Raw genomic sequence first — 16,972 nt, forward strand, 5'->3', positions numbered from 1 at the left:
ATAGGATTTTATTTCTGTGATAATTAGCTTACCCTTGCAATTTTGTTGTCTTTTATTTCTTTTATTTTGCGATTATCATATTTTAAATACGGGAGCAGATATAAGAGTCAATAATGATAGTAACATTAGAGTTGGAACGAGTCATTTATGGAGGGGTATATAAATATGAGTTATGTTAATCACATGTTAGAACGTAGAATTTTCTAGTTTAAGAACGGTAACGAAAGTAAGTTTAATTATCATTACTGATATTATTAAGGTGTTAAAATATAATCTATAATTATTATGTGATGCTTAAAAAAAATAGGATTGTTACAATAACAATTTTAAATAAATTAAAAAATACAAAATTATAATTATTAAAAACGTGTGATTATTTAGTGTTAAGATTTGTTTCAATAATTAATTTTTATTTATTAATTTACAAGTTTGATTAACTAGTTTTGTTAAATCCTTTTAGTTATTTTGAGTTGTTTTTGTTTTTGTTTTTTAGTTTTTAACTACTTTTGTTTTACTTCTCAACTACTTTCTCAATAATTCTAAGTGAGTAATTATAAATGAGTGATATTTTTTAGTTATTAGTTAAATTCCAATGTTGCTATTATTATATTAATATAAAAAATTATGAATTAATTATATAAAAAAGTTTATCAAGCCATTATTTTCTTAATTTCATAAGTGAATTTTCAGGAGCTTTCAACATGTCATTAATGTCTTCTTCAATAGAGTTCTACCACTTAATTTTTTGAAACTAAAATTAAAGTAAACAGGTTTAATTTTAAATGTCTATAAAAAATATTATTTTAAAACAAATACCATGTGTTTAGGTTTAAAGCATTTATATGCACCTATAAAAAACATTACCCTATAAACTTAATGCAATAATAATTGTATCATTATACTATACGTAGTCCTTAATAATAATAACAATATTAATAAGTGAATTGAAATTTAATACTTTTTATCAAATAATTTAGACAATTTAATTTGTTTTATAAAGGACTAACTTAAGTTTGATGTGAGGCCATAGGAGCCTTTCAAAAGCCGAATTATTGAAAGTAAATATGGACAATATTTTAACATTGTTTTTGTTTAGGCATTCATTCAACAAAAATATTGAAATTAGAGAAAAAATAATTTAACATAAAAGATATAAGAATGTCATACATTAACTCATTGATGTAAATAATTAAAGCAACTGTACAACTATTTGGGATTACAGATAAGATTTGACAATTCCACTCATCGTATACATGTTCTACCACCAGTTTGCACTAAACAAGTTGAAATTGTTTCAATTTTATAATTTTAGGAAAAATTAACCTCTTTAAGTTATGTTGCAGTATACACTTAAATTAAAAATAAATTTAACATAATATACGAGAGAATTTTTATAAACTAATTTTTATATAAATTAATTTATTTTTATACATTTTTAAATTGAAATAAGATTATAAAAAAAAAACTGGTCAAAACATTATTCAAGAGATGAGTTGAAACCTACTCATATTCCAATGACACCAATATGACACTAGTAATCATGAATAAGAAAAAGAAAAAGAGGTGGATCAGTAATTATTGCGTCTTCAGTTAATATATATAAATTGAATAGAATAAAAAAAAACTAAACTAATAAAAAAAAGGAAAAAAATGTTGTGGTAGAAATGGTGACAACGATATGAACGTTGAAAATAACAAAATATACTATTTTATGAACATTGGTAAATGAGTGCAGGAATTTTTTAGTCCCTTTCAAACATTTTCCAGTTGCATCTTTATGGATTACAATTCAAAATCCTAAAAAATAGGAATGAGAAAAAGATTTGTGTCAGTTGCAGACAAATTTTTATTCAATTGATACCAAGTATCTTTTGATAGATTCTTACGAGTAGTAAATACATTTTAGTGGGTTTGTATAATATTTATATAAGAATTAATTTTTCTTTTTATTTAGAGATTAAATTATTTAATTTTAATAAAAATTAAGAACAAATTATGACAGTTGATAATACTAACAGTTACAAACGTCGTAATAAAACATAAATTATAACGTTTTTAAGTGTCACGACTTTTAGTATATCTAATTTTAATTTAAAAATTACAGCCCTTTTAACTATCACAGTCTATTTTAAAAAAATGACACATTATATAATATAAAAAAATATTGTTGCGACGATTTGTTTGAAACCATCATATTATACTCTACGATAACACAAATTACAAAAATTTATAAAACCATCACAAGCGTAGATTGTGACGCTTAACCGTTACATTTTATGAAAATAATTGTCACAATTTACACTATTTTTTAGAGTGACATCAAAAAAGACTATTAATACTGTTTAAATTATTATTTACTCTATTTATTCTCCGATTAGATGAATTTTACAATATATATTAGACGAGTCGAACATTACACTAATTAAACAAATATAACAATACATATTAATTTATATATTAATTTGTACTTTTAACTAGTTTACTCCACATATTTATGCATATTCCATTCTTCGTATGTTTATAGAGTTTACTTTATATTCTTTAAATATATTTTATTTTTTGTATTTTTACAAAATCTACTTTGTACATGTTTACATACATATTAACTTTCTAAACTTATAAATTATTTTTCACTTTATTCTTTAAAACTTAATTATAAACCTAAAATTATTTATTGTTTTTTTAAATCTCCAAATATATTTAAATAAAACTACAAATAAACATTAACTCGTTGTAAGCATGATCGATTTAAAATTATAATATTTATAAAACATATAAAGTTGTGAAATTAAAGTGGAGGAATGGCGAAGATGATACCCTAAAATACTTATATATTAAGATAATTGGACACGTATTATAAAAAAATAATAAATATGCTATTTTTAAAACAATTTTATTAAAATATTTTTATATATTATGTTATCAGTTTTTTAAGTAGTAGATGAATTGGTCAAGTGGGGAGTTATGATATAGCATATGGCCCCTATTCATCCATCGTTTTCATCATACTGTTTAACATCATCCACCTTCTATCTATGAAGTAAAATAACCTACCATCTCACGTCCTTCTCTTCTCATTCATATTACACTAGTAACACTCTCATTTTGATTTTATTTAAAATAACATAATGACTAAACCCTAAAAAAGAAAGTTATAAAAAAATAAAATTAAAGTTTTCAAATATTAAAACTTAAAAATTTTATAAACAAAAATTAAACAATTTAATTATGTCAATACATTAACATTACCATTTTAAAATTAAACAAATATCTTGTACATTCACATTTTCTAATTTTAAAATAAACATTTACATATTTGATGTTATCAATAAATTATTATTTATTTCATCTATATTTTTACTTATATTAAAATTATATAAAAATATATTATGATAATTTTCTAACATATTTTTATATAATAAAATTATAATTAAATAAAAATATCATTTTTTATATTGTTAATGAATGATTGTGTCTATATAAAGAAGATGAGTGATATTTATTCAAAATATAAATTACGGGAATATTTATTTAAAAATTAAAGGAGGAGTGATATTATTTTATTGAAAACCTACAAAAATTGGCTTATTTTACAACTAAAAATAATATAAACCTTATGTAGAATGATATTTTTTTTTTCAGGTAAAGATTTACTTTATTCTTGTTAAAATATTGTTTTCTTTTGTAAAATAGTTGCTTGCAAGCAAATTATTTATACAAACTAAATTTTTTTAACATAATTACTTATATTTAGATTTCCAAATACATTTGTCAAATATTATTTTTTAAATAATAATTTTACCAACCAATAATATTTGTGACCAAACACCCCCACAAACAATAAGACTTTATACATCTTTTCATAATAAAATACTTTTTTTTTTGTATAAAACAAAAAAGGACGTGAACCAACCAATCACCCTCCTATTAGATGGATTGAAGTGTCTTAATTTCCACAACTTAGGCGTCACATGTCAAAATGGAAAAAAATATTCCGTTTGAATCACCGTTTCTTTATCAACGGAAACACTCTTCACCCTTTCAGTTCTCCATAAATTTCCCCACCCATGTATACTTGGTTTTCCACGAGAAAGAGTGTTTAACCCCATTACCGAACATCATCGTTGCAAAATGGTGGCTGGAGAGTTCGCAGGTGGTTGTTCGAGAATGAAGAACTTGAGCTACCATGTTATCGCTGGGCGTTGGTTCATGTTGTATGCATCTTTGCTTATCATGGCTGCTGCAGGTTCAGTTTACATGTTTGGCATGTACTCTAACGAGGTCAAAACCTCTCTGGGGTATGACCAAACCACTCTCAACTTGCTCAGCTTCTTCAAAGACTTGGGTGCCACAGTTGGAATCGTATCCGGGTTGATCAACGAGGTAACACCACCCTGGGTGGTACTCTCAATAGGGGTTCTTATGAACTTCTTTGGCTACTTCATGATATGGCTTGCAGTCTCAGGCCGCATTTCCAAACCCCATGTTTGGCAAACATGTCTCTACATTTTCATCGGTGCAAATTCTCAAACCTTTGCCAACACTGGTGCTTTGGTCACATGTGTGAAGAACTTCCCAGGAAGCCGAGGTAGTCTTTTAGGCCTACTCAAAGGTTATGTTGGTCTAAGTGGAGCCATCATCGCTCAGTTCTACCATGCCTTCTATGGTGATCACAACCCTCAAGCCCTTATCTTACTCTTTGCGTGGCTTCCTGCTGCTGTTAACTTCCTTTTCCTTCCAACAATTCGGATATTCAACAACGTTTACCATCACCGTCCCAACCAGAACAAGGTTTTCTATCACCTTCTATATATTTCACTCGCCCTTGCAGCTTTTCTCATGGTTTTGATCATAATGCAAAACAAGCTCAGTTTTACAAGGCCCGAATTCGTGGCCGATGCGGTTGTGGTTCTTTTCCTTCTCCTTCTCCCGCTTGTTGTGGTATTCAGAGAGGAAATAAACCATTTGAAAGCCAAAACTCAAGGTGTGACCGATTCAGAGTTTAAAGTAGTCACTGAAATTACTCCACCTCCAACCGTGGAGCCAGAAGTACCAACAACAACATGTTCATCAAGTTCTTGTTTCAAAAACATACTCAACCCCCCCAAAAGAGGGGAAGACTACACCATTCTGCAAGCACTTTTGAGTATTGACATGGTGATTCTGTTCGCTGCAACAATATTTGGTGTTGGCGGAGCATTAACAGCCATAGACAATCTAGGACAGATTGGAAGCTCATTGGGGTACCCGAGGAAGAGCATCACGACATGCGTGTCCTTGTTAAGCATATGGAACTATTTGGGACGGGTAGTTGCAGGTTTTTCCTCTGAGATGTTGTTGACCAAATACAAAGTCCCTCGCCCCTTGATGTTCACTCTTGTTATGCTTCTCTCTTGTGTTGGCCATATTCTGATTGCCCTTGGTGCCCCAAACTCCCTCTACTTCGCTTCCGTGATTATAGGGTTCTGTTTGGGAGCTCAGTGGCCGCTAATGTTTGCGATCATATCAGAAATATTTGGTCTCAAACATTACTCCACGTTGTACAACTTTGGAGCCGTGGCAAGCCCTGTCGGATCTTACATTCTAAACGTGAGACTGACTGGTGTTTTGTACGATAAAGAGGCTCTGAAACAGTTGAAGGCCAAAGGACTCTCGAGACAAGCGGGGAAGGAGCTTAACTGCGTTGGAGTGCAGTGTTACAGAATGGCGTTTATCATAATCACGGTGGCAACGCTGTTTGCTTGCTTAATTTCGCTTGTTTTGGTGCTGAGAACTAGAAAATTTTACAAAGGGGATATCTATAGAAACTTCAGAGTGAAAGATGTAACCCAAGAGAATGAGATCACCAAAACTGGTATCAGTTTTGTGTTTGAAACTGAAGGACACGGAAGTGCATTAGGAGAACAGGATAAGAAAAACAGAAAATGAAGTATTTTTTTTATGAACTTTTAATGGAATACATTAACTTAATGATACCTTTTCTTGTTTATAAACTGAATTGTGAAACATAGTTATCCGAAACGTAGGAAGGGAAATGGTGAAGATTGAATGATAGAAAGTGAAGCACCCACTTACAAAGATTGAAACATTAATGTATATCTTCGTCACCAGGATGCGTCACTCATATAATCGCAGACGTCATGCTCTTCCTCTCATAGACTCTACTTTCCAACATTTATCCTTTTGTTGGCTTTTTCTTCTTTTTTTCAAACGTGGGTTAGTTTGCCACTAACTTACGAAATGGGTGGGTTTGACGGAAAATTTAGAGATTTGGGTGAAGCCCACACTGACTTCTTTGTAATTTTGTATGCTCTACTAACATGATTTTACTCTTTTTACTTTTACAAAAAAATATTTTAAATGATTATTTTTTAATTAATTTCAACTTCAATCCATATATTTCCACCGATTATTTATGTTAATTTTACTTTCATATCACATTTATGTTAATTTTACTTCCGTATCACGTCTCAATATATAAAAAAATAAATTAACGTAAAATATATAAAAAAATAAACTAAAAATAATTAAAAAAAAAATCAACAAACCAAAGTCATTATTAATCAAGACAACTTAAGTTCAGTTGAAGTCGTCATTATTATGACAAATTTGCCTTTTTAAAAATTTACAAAGACACCATCTATATACATAACCACTTCTAGAAGTCGTCCTCCATCCTAATCATTTTATCCATATTTGTAAATTTTCCACGCACTCCCATTTTGTAATTTTGTGACCAAACTAACCCATATTTGAAAGAAAAAAACCCTTTTGTTACAAAGGAAAGTAATATGCACGATAAATAAAAAAACATTGTTTTTATTAGTATGGATTAAAATAAATAATTTATAAATTTATAAATAAATAATTAAAATAATTTGATAGTATTTCTTTAATTTGTTTTGTACTTTTTCTTGGTATTAATTATCTATTATTTCTTTAAAAAATAACTAACCATTTAAGAAATTAAATGAAAAATATATAATTTTAAAAACCAAAATAAATCTTTAAGAAGTTTTAAATTTACCTTTTTATTTGTTCTAATAAGAAATTTGATAAAAAGAAAATCTACGTGATTTTCAGTCTTCTCATAAAAGAATTTATTTTAATATGAGATTGACGTTTTTATATTTTTTTTGTATTTCTCACAAAATAACTTTAAACACTATAACTGCCTTTTAGTTTTAATTTTTTTTAGCATGAGATACACCATTTTTATACTTCTTTAAGGCATTTCAGCAAATTAAACAAGCTCGATTTTAATCATTCTTTAAATTCCTCTCTTTGGTTTTAATTTCCAAGTCTTTTGAATCCTACCACTTCTCAATTTCTGTCATTTCAGCTCTACAAATGTCTTTGTTGAATCGTAGAAACTCATGAGATAAATTTTAAAGATCATGATATTTGATATGAGAATTTTTTTTACACTCATTTGGTGTTACTTCCCATTACTCTTGTTACTCTGCACTGTTTATCTTTTTAAAACCATTTTAACCCTATAAAATTGTTAAATGGTGTCAAAAAATTATTTTTCCAATTTTAAGACAATTTTACACGACAAAATGTATAATTGAAAGACACCGCAACACTCTACTATTTGTTAACATAGAACTTTCACAACTACATGAGCACTTATAGTGTGTTGGTTTCAAGGTTTCTTCTCCTTTGCATTAAATGATTTACAAAGAATTGTATGTGATCCGAGTGCAATTTTGGAAACATAGTTAGAATTAACTACCGCGTTCTCGAAGTATTGTCTGTTTTGGAATATGAAGTTTCGTCGCAGTTTTATCCTTAAAAACACCCTCATAAATGGAGAGAGGAAGTAGTATTTAAACTACGTTTGACATCGATTAGTGAGCGATGTTGGACTATTGAGTATACCCAAACAAACTCTTGAGATGAGGAAAAGGGAAGTTGTTGTCCTCACAGACGACCCCAATGTTATCGCAAGTCCACAACATCGTTAGGATCAACTAGCGCGTTTTCGAAGTATTATCCGCATTGGAACGTGGAACTTTGTCACGATTTTATTCTTAAAAGACAAACGCATCGATCCATCGAGGAGTGGAAAGAGGAAATAGTATTTAAATTGTTTTGAACTCGAGTACTAAACGATGGTGGTAGTGACGGATCTTGATCAAAAGTTTTGAAGGGACCAAAATAATATTATTCTTTGATCATTAGATTGAGTTATTATTATAATGCTTAAAAAAATAACTGAATAATTGGACCATTAGATTGAATAATTAGTATAATGTTGTGAAGAAATATAATCTATCTTGTTTTCATATTCACGAATAGCTTTCCATTTATCATTTTTAAACCGTGAATTTATTCTTTCATTATTCATCAATATACATTCTTTTAAAAATTATATTAAAAAATAATTTATCATAATCTAATTAAAAATTGAGAAACGTAATTATTAAAAGAAAAATATATTATAGTTAAGTGACAATTAAAAATCGATTATGAAAAATTACATAATATATTATTTTTTATTCTATATTCATAAAAAATGAATATACAAAAGACTCATTAAATAAAAAATAATAATGATGTTAACTATTAAATTAATATATCATCATCATATAAGATATGAGAGAGTTACCTTTTTTTTCTTCCAAAAAAGAAGAGGACAAATGAGAAATGAAAAAAAAAATAATGAGTTTGTGTCTAGCTTCCTTTATTTGTTTTTCAAAAAATAAAAGAAAAACATGCGAGAGTGAGAGATGAGTACAATTGGTGTAAAACTAACAAGAAAGTGAGAAAAAAAATAAAAGATATCTTAATAAATATTTTTAATTACTCTTTTGGTTTTTGTTTTCCTCTAAAAATGTTAAGTTGGTCTTCATATTTTTTTATACTCAATTTATTCTCGATTTTTGAAACACTGATGTTTTGATGTTTGTTGGTACGAAATTGCACAACTTTTTTCAAAAATCTGAACCAAATAGAGATTAAAAAACTCGAAAGATCAACTTGAAATTTTTAGACAAAAATAAAGACCAAAAAATTAATTAAACCTAAATATTTTTATTCTTTATTATATTTAATTTTATGTTTTATTATCTATTAACATTAAATATTGTGCATTATAAAAGAAATAAAAATACAAACAATTTAATATCCATTAAACTTGCAAATGACATATAGGAATTCGGTGGATGATCAGCCAGACTTAGTTCCAAGTACTATAGATAGATTCAAGGAAGAAGACATAAAAGGGAGTTCATAGTACAAAGGAGATCAAATATAGAGTACGACAGATGGACTACGAAGAAATTATTAAACTGTGCTTTTTTCTATACGAGATTTTATGAATGAATAGTGTAAAGAAGAAAAATAATATATTCTCTTTAAAATCAAACGTAGAATGGATTATTGATATATATATATATATATATATATATATATATATATATATATATATATATAATAGTAATAATTAACAATAACACTATATAAACTAAATATTTATAAAAATACTAAAAAATAAAAATAATAGGATTATTAATTAAATTAATAATAAAATTCTAATTTAATAATTAAATAAATTAATTTGAAATAATTTTATGATACTCTTTTATTTTAAATAATAACTTGAATTTTATTTTAATTTAATTTTAACTAATCATATTTTATTTTAAATTAATTTTAACAATGAAGTTAATAATAATAATAATAATAATAGAAATTAATTTATATCTAAATAATATAAAAATAATAATAATATAACTACAAAAATAATTTTATCATCTTACAATTTTATCTATTAAAATAATTATTTTATTATTCATATCTTTCATAAATTTTCTTTTCATTTCTTTATAAATTTTTGCTATTTTTCTTTATTCAAAATAACCTCATTTTTACTTACTTATCTTTTTTCTCAAATCTATCTATCAAATTTATCCATAATACAAACACAGCAAGCAATTCGAGGATTTCCAAATAAAAGATTGATGAATAACTGACCACTTTTTGTTATCTGCTAAATTGATGTCTCGTTTGTGAACAATTTCATTTGCTTCATCATACAACTTGAGATAAACCAAACAATACTTTTAAAAAATTACACTTTTCTAGCAGAAGAAAGGCAACCACAGCACAGCTGAAACAAATAAATTCATATGGGCCTTGGCTTAAATGGGCTTACCAATACACCATTTGTTACGCATGTTGCATTCGACCGGACCAGAATTTAGGTACATTTACGAACGAAATTCATCGAATCCTTACTCTTTTGTCTTCTCTTTGGATAGTGGAGCGGGTAGAGTTTGGAGAGGATGTCGATCACGCGAACAAAAAAGAGAAAACAAAAATGAACACAACGATTCAGGTCACATTTTATTAGAAAGAAAAATGGATGAAAAAAGAAGAAGAAGAATAAGATAAAAACATACAAGTTATAGAGATAGAGAGTACCCAAATCACGTAAAATAAAGCAAGAAGCCAGGGATAACGATTAATTATTTGTGTCACATACACGTCCTCGTCCAAAACAATAGTAGAGCTTCAAAAGTTAGCTTGGACACACAAGTTGTATTCAATATATAGTTAAAATTTTGTCTTGGCAATACTTAACATAAGTGGTCATGGCGAAATCTAAAGCGTTGGATTGCACATTTTTCGTATAAAGCGGTGGCCACATCCAGTTTACCATTGATTCCAGGCTCTACTCCAATAGTGGCTTCTTAGGACCACCACGCTCAGTGCTAGTCCCTTTCTCCATTCATATAATTGTACTTACCACAAAATTATTATCCCATCTTTTTCTTTTCCTCAAATACCTCATAACATCCTTCCCCTCATTCCACCGCCCTTTATTTCCAAAAACCACCGCGTCAAACTATAATCATTTCTTCCGTGTGCAACTTTTTTTTCCTCACATATAGGGAAACAAAACCAATCTTCCCACACCCCACTCAATCCATATACATTCATCCCTATATTACAATTTCTTTTTTGGAACACGTGCCTCGTCCTAATCTCTACAGATTAACCACATTGGTCGAAATCGCTATAGTTTCTGTCTGTATATATATTCGTGGTTCTGTGTAGCCTCATCTCACTTCAATCAAAGTGTTTGATCCCATAATACAACAGAAGTGAAAAATGGTGGTGGCAGAGTTGAGAGGAGGAATGAAGAGTTTGGGCTACCATGTTATCACCGGGCGTTGGTTCATGCTGTTTGCATCTTTACTTATCATGTCTGTTGCTGGGGCAACCTATATGTTCGGAGCATACTCTAACGAGGTTAAAACCTCTTTGGGGTACGACCAGTCCACTCTAAACTTGATCAGCTTCTTCAAAGACCTAGGTGCCAACGTTGGAGTCATATCTGGGTTGGTCAACGAGGTAACACCACCCTGGGTGGTACTCTCAATAGGGGTTCTTATGAACTTCTTTGGCTACTTCATGATATGGCTTGCAGTCTCTGGCCGCATTGCCAAGCCCCAGCTTTGGAAAATGTGTCTCTACATTTGCATCGGCGCAAATTCTCAAACCTTTGCCAACACTGGTGCTTTGGTCACATGTGTGAAGAACTTCCCAGGAAGCCGAGGTAGTCTTTTAGGCCTACTCAAAGGTTACGTTGGTCTAAGTGGTGCCATCATCACACAGCTCTACCATGCCTTCTACGGTGATCACAACCCTCAGGCCCTTATCTTACTCATTGCGTGGCTCCCTGCCGCTGTTTCCTTCCTTTTCCTTCCAACAATTCGGATATTCAACACAGTCCACCAGCCTAAGAACAACAGAGTTTTCTACCACCTTCTATATATTTCACTTTTCCTTGCAGGGTTTCTCATGGTTTTGATCCTCGTACAAAACAAGCTTAGTTTCTCAAGGATTGAGTACACAGTCGATGGCCTTGTTGTTCTCTCCTTTCTTCTTCTCCCACTCGCTGTGGTATTCAGAGAGGAGGTAAACCATTTAAAAGCCAAAACGCAAGGTTTGACCGATTCAGCACCCGAGTTGAAAGTAGTCACTGAAGTTACTCCACCTCAAATCATCGACCAAGAAGGGCTACCAAACACCACAAGTTCACATGAGAAAAGTTCATGTTTTAGGAACATACTCAACCCCCCTAAGAGGGGAGAAGACTACACCATTTTGCAAGCACTTTTCAGTGTGGACATGCTGACTTTGTTCGTTGCAACAACGTTCGGTGCTGGCGGAACATTAACAGCCATAGACAATCTAGGACAGATTGGACACTCATTGGGTTACCCGAGTAAAAGCACGACAACCTTTGTGTCCTTGGTGAGCATATGGAACTACCTAGGAAGAGTAGCTGCTGGTTATGCCTCTGAAGTCCTCTTAGCCAAATACAAAGTCCCTCGTCCCTACATGGTCACTCTAGTTTTGCTTCTCTCTTGTGTGGGGCATATTCTGATAGCCCTTGGCATCCCAAACTCTCTCTACTTGTCTTCGGTGATTATTGGGTTTTGTTTTGGAGCTCAATGGCCACTGATGTTTGCAATTATATCAGAAATATTTGGCCTTAAATACTACTCCACGTTATACAACTTAGGAGGCGCGGCAAGCCCTGTTGGATCTTACATTCTAAACGTGAAAGTGGCTGGTGTTTTGTATGATAAAGAGGCTCTGAAACAGTTGAAGGCCAAAGGACTCACGAGAGAAGCAGGGAAGGACTTAACTTGCGTAGGAGTGCAATGCTACAGAATGGCTTTTATCATAATCACAGCTTCAACGTTGGTTGCGTGTTTAGCCTCGTTCATCTTGGCGCTGAGGACAAGAAAATTTTACAAAGGGGATATCTATAGAAAGTTTAGAACGGAACATGAAACAACAGAGAATGAGACGGAGATTACAAAGAATGGTGTTCGATGTTCTGGTTGAAATAGAAGGACACTCAAGGAACCAGAGAAAAACTATATAGAAAGAATGTGTTTAAGTTTAGTTGCAGTAAATGCATGGCTTTTTGTTGTACATTAATAAGTTTGGTTCTGTAGAATTAGTAAATGGTATAAGAAGCGTTAATACTTAGAGCATTTTCATCAGAGGAAAGAACTGCATGTTAATATTTTTCTCTCACGCCAAATTTATATGGGTGAAAAGGGAGAAGTTATCGTAAGATTTCAGGATAATTATTACATCTTTAAAATTCCCCTCAATATTTACCTTTCAAAAGTTCCTCAAGAAGCATAAGTTTTGGTAGAAACAAGACTAATTTTGAATCATATACAATAGTTTTTTTATATAATATATATACACGCATTTAATGACAAGCACAAGAGATCACAAAAAAATTACATGATTCAAATTTATTCATCTCACTCTTTCAGTTCTCACAAGTTACTGTTTAGTTACATTACAGATCATATGATCTCAACCAATCTAAACATGACATTGTTAACTATTTCCACCATAAATATATACAATTACATTAAAGTCATAAAGTTATGTTTTTAATTATTGTGTTCCTCATCAAAAGAGACCCACAAGTGGACCACTTGATAACTACATTACATTCATCTTATGAAGATAAAGTTGAACTAATTAATTTTATATTCACTTTTAGGTCTTCAATCTCCTTGCTTTTCCAATTCTTGTAATTTATTAGTATATAACTAATTGCTGCCGCAAAAATGTATACCCCATTAACAAATGCATCCACATTGATTTGGCATTCGTTGAATCCTTAAGATTTGTTTTAACACGTGGTCCATGAATAAATAAGATTATATGTCATTTCAAACCAAAACGAAATACAGTAGTGAACGAGAACCACATACGTATCTCTCTTTGTATATATACATATACCTATCGGCGTGACAGTGGAAAAGGTGACGAAGACAAAGTGGAATGGCCTTGGTAGAGCAACCTTAATTCACAGCCACATGAAGATAGTAGTGGTGAAGACTGGTACGTGCCAAAGATGAATATTGATCCAGAAACATAACGTGGGTGGGACCAAACCCTTTTCGTCATTCGTGACTGTGTTCACGAGAATTCATTCATTCAATCATGTCAACCCCTACGTACCACAAACCAGAATGTTTTGTCAACAATAAAACGTTTACGTGTATATCATGAACATTCCTTTTAGTAAGTAATAAGTCAGAAACGCTAGTGAACAAAACCTAAGTGACTTCCCTTGTCAAGGAATCTAGGTTAGTTCGTTTGAACCTGTAAACGCTAATAACTCAATTCATTAAGCAAAACAGTGTGATAGTAAATTTATTTGTTAAATAGATTTGATTATTGAACAATCTTCAACACATTGAGCACATTTTAAAGAAGCAAAGCTGGACAATGTTATGATGAAATAACAACAAAATGGCATTAGACCTTTTTGGTATAACGTGATACATTTGTAATGGTATTACGAGGAATAATAATTACAAGAAAATTATCTATTAACTATAAATTTTAATAACAAAAAAAATATTAATAATTATAGTGATCAATTTATATATTAATATATAAAATAAAAAATTATAAGATACTAAAATAGTAATTAATATAAATAAAAAATTATAATAGGTCTTTAAATTGGTTTCTAAAATCCTTAAAATGATGCATATATATATATATATATATATATATATATATAAATCAACAAATATTAATCAGAGATCCAACAATTATAATAACAATAAAAAATAAATAAATGAGGAAAGAATAGAAGAAACCTGGGTTGAGACACGCATGATGTTATCCTTAAGAGAAAAAATGTCCCCACTATACATAGTAATACAAATATTATGTTTTTCAAATCATATGCATTTCTCTCTCAAGATACAATAACCCGTCAAATCAATCGAGTGCAGCGAAGGATCCCCAAACCTTATGAACATCAATGTCTTAAAGATAATGTTGAGAAGGGAAGAAAAACACTTCGAAGAAAACTCTAGTGTTTGTGGTTGTTTTGTTGTGTCTTTCTCCATGCACCTAGGTGGTATTTATAAGTAGAAAAGGTAGACACAAAGTAAATTATAATAAAAAATATAGTCGTTAACCATAAATCACATTAACCCATAAGAATATGAAAACTTTAGTAACGGTAGAATTTTTATTTTTATTATTTATTTTTTAAATTATAATAAAATATTTTCAACACGGATAGTGCCTACCTACAATCCGATCCACACAAAAAAAATGCACTCGCTACCTACCTTGCTACATGTGTAGGTTACCTGCCTATTTAAAAAATATTTGTGGGTATTTAAAAATCCGCGAGTACGGGTGGATACTCGCAAATATTTAAAAATATATATTTTATAAATTTTAAAATTAAAATTAAATAAAATTACAAAAAAATGTAAAATTAAATTAAATATAAATTTAAGTTAAATTTAATCTAATAAAAAATAAATTAAAATTTAATTTTAATTTAATCTAACTTAATAAAACATAATTTTAATTTTAATTTTAATTTTTTGCGGGTAAAGGGTACCCGCGAGTACAGATAGTAAGATACCTGCACCTAACCCGTTTATAAACGGGTATTAAAATACTTGCTATTCGCAAGTAACAAATACTTGTGGGTACCAACTGTACGCAACATATTTTATCTACGGATACCCGTGAACACGAGTATTTTTTCCATCCTTAGATAAAGTCACACATGATAAGGTGGAAAGCATGAGAGCACATTGATCACAAAGGAAGATCACCTTTGAAATAGAAAAAAAGGTGTTGTTTCTAATCAAAATGCTTTGTTAGCACAAGAATGACATGAGTAGATTTTGACGTTATAATATAAAGCTATTTGCGATGTCAAAAAAATATTATGTATAGGATAATTATGTAAATTTTTGTATATGGGTTAAGACACCCCAAAGTGTCCTATTATCTATATATTTACCGATAAAAAATAAGTATTGATTTCTAATATTTAGCTATCAGATTTTGACTATAAAAGGAGTTAGTTTATAAATTGATCATTAAATTTAATTATAAAAAAATTAGTTTCTAATTAATTAAAAATTAATTTGACGACCAATTAAAATTTTTTATTTTTACTAATAAAACTAACAATTTTTAATCACTCAAATTAGTTATTATTTAAAAATTTTGTTGTGGTAAATGAACTATACTAATGAATTATTAATGAAGGGTATTCAGGAAATGTGAAGAAACATCAAAAGAAAACATTTAGGGAAAAGGCAAGAGATTTACAAGAATATTGTTGACATGTTAAGAGAGTTACAAAAGTTCGGTGAAGGAAAATTGTCAATTTTTTATGAGTATATATAATGTGGAAGTATATGGTGAAGTTTTGAACACAAGAGTAAAATATTTTGCGAGAAAATAGTAAAAATTAGCGTGTAAAATATTGTGAAAGATTTTCGAGCACTTAACAAGAAAATGGAATTGTTGTTTGTTAAATTATATTTTATAACTGTTTGGTAAATTTTTATTGACGTTCAAATATGATTTTAAAATAAGTAGTTGACTCTAAAAGATTTGCTTCCAATGAAAAGTGCAAAAACATAAAAAATAATTCTCTATGAATTATTTATCTCTCACTATGTTTCCTAAGGATTGTTTTCACTTCTCTATCTGAATGTTTGTTTAAATATTATTCATTTATTAATATTAAAATGTAACATTTTGTCAAGAAAGGTTCTTATTAGTAAAATCATTAATTTAATGAATGGTTTAAAATTTTAATAAATACTTAATTCCCTTAAGGTATTAATTTAAAAAGAGTATATTAATTTTTTATACGTGTTTATTTATGACTGGTGGTATCGAGTCTCTCTATGTGTCTCTTAAATTTAATTAAATTTATGTGACAAATATTAAATTAAACATTGTTATGTCATTAATATTTCTAACCTTTTCTATATTTAGAATGTCATGAATTTAAAAGACTAATAATAATTAGAAGAAAATAACAATAATGTCATTATTGGACCAAAACCATATTTAAACAAATAAAAAAAAAAACTAATCAATTGAGAATTTTATATGACGTTTCATTGAACGATAA

General features: G+C 29.6%; 2 protein-coding genes across 2 annotated transcripts; both read left to right on the top strand.

Annotated features, from left to right (window-relative positions):
* The first annotated feature begins 4,056 nt into the window (after positions 1-4,056).
* Positions 4,057-5,975, top strand: LOC114176784 (protein NUCLEAR FUSION DEFECTIVE 4-like). Its single transcript, XM_085667089.1, has one exon. It carries the CDS (start codon positions 4,132-4,134, stop codon positions 5,926-5,928), a length of 1,797 nt encoding a protein of 598 aa, XP_085523215.1. The 5' UTR covers positions 4,057-4,131; the 3' UTR covers positions 5,929-5,975.
* Positions 5,976-10,689: 4,714 nt separating this feature from the next.
* On the top strand, positions 10,690-13,138 carry LOC114176794 (protein NUCLEAR FUSION DEFECTIVE 4-like). Its single transcript, XM_085673302.1, has one exon. The coding sequence runs from the start codon at positions 11,122-11,124 to the stop codon at positions 12,868-12,870; it is 1,749 nt and encodes a 582-aa protein (XP_085529428.1). The 5' UTR covers positions 10,690-11,121; the 3' UTR covers positions 12,871-13,138.
* The last annotated feature ends 3,834 nt before the right edge of the window (positions 13,139-16,972 follow it).

The sequence above is a fragment of the Vigna unguiculata genome, chromosome 1 (assembly GCF_037176805.1).
Source record: "Vigna unguiculata cultivar grain cowpea cultivar isolate G323 ecotype 2 chromosome 1, ASM3717680v1, whole genome shotgun sequence".
In the NCBI taxonomy this organism is placed as follows: Eukaryota; Viridiplantae; Streptophyta; class Magnoliopsida; order Fabales; family Fabaceae; genus Vigna; species Vigna unguiculata.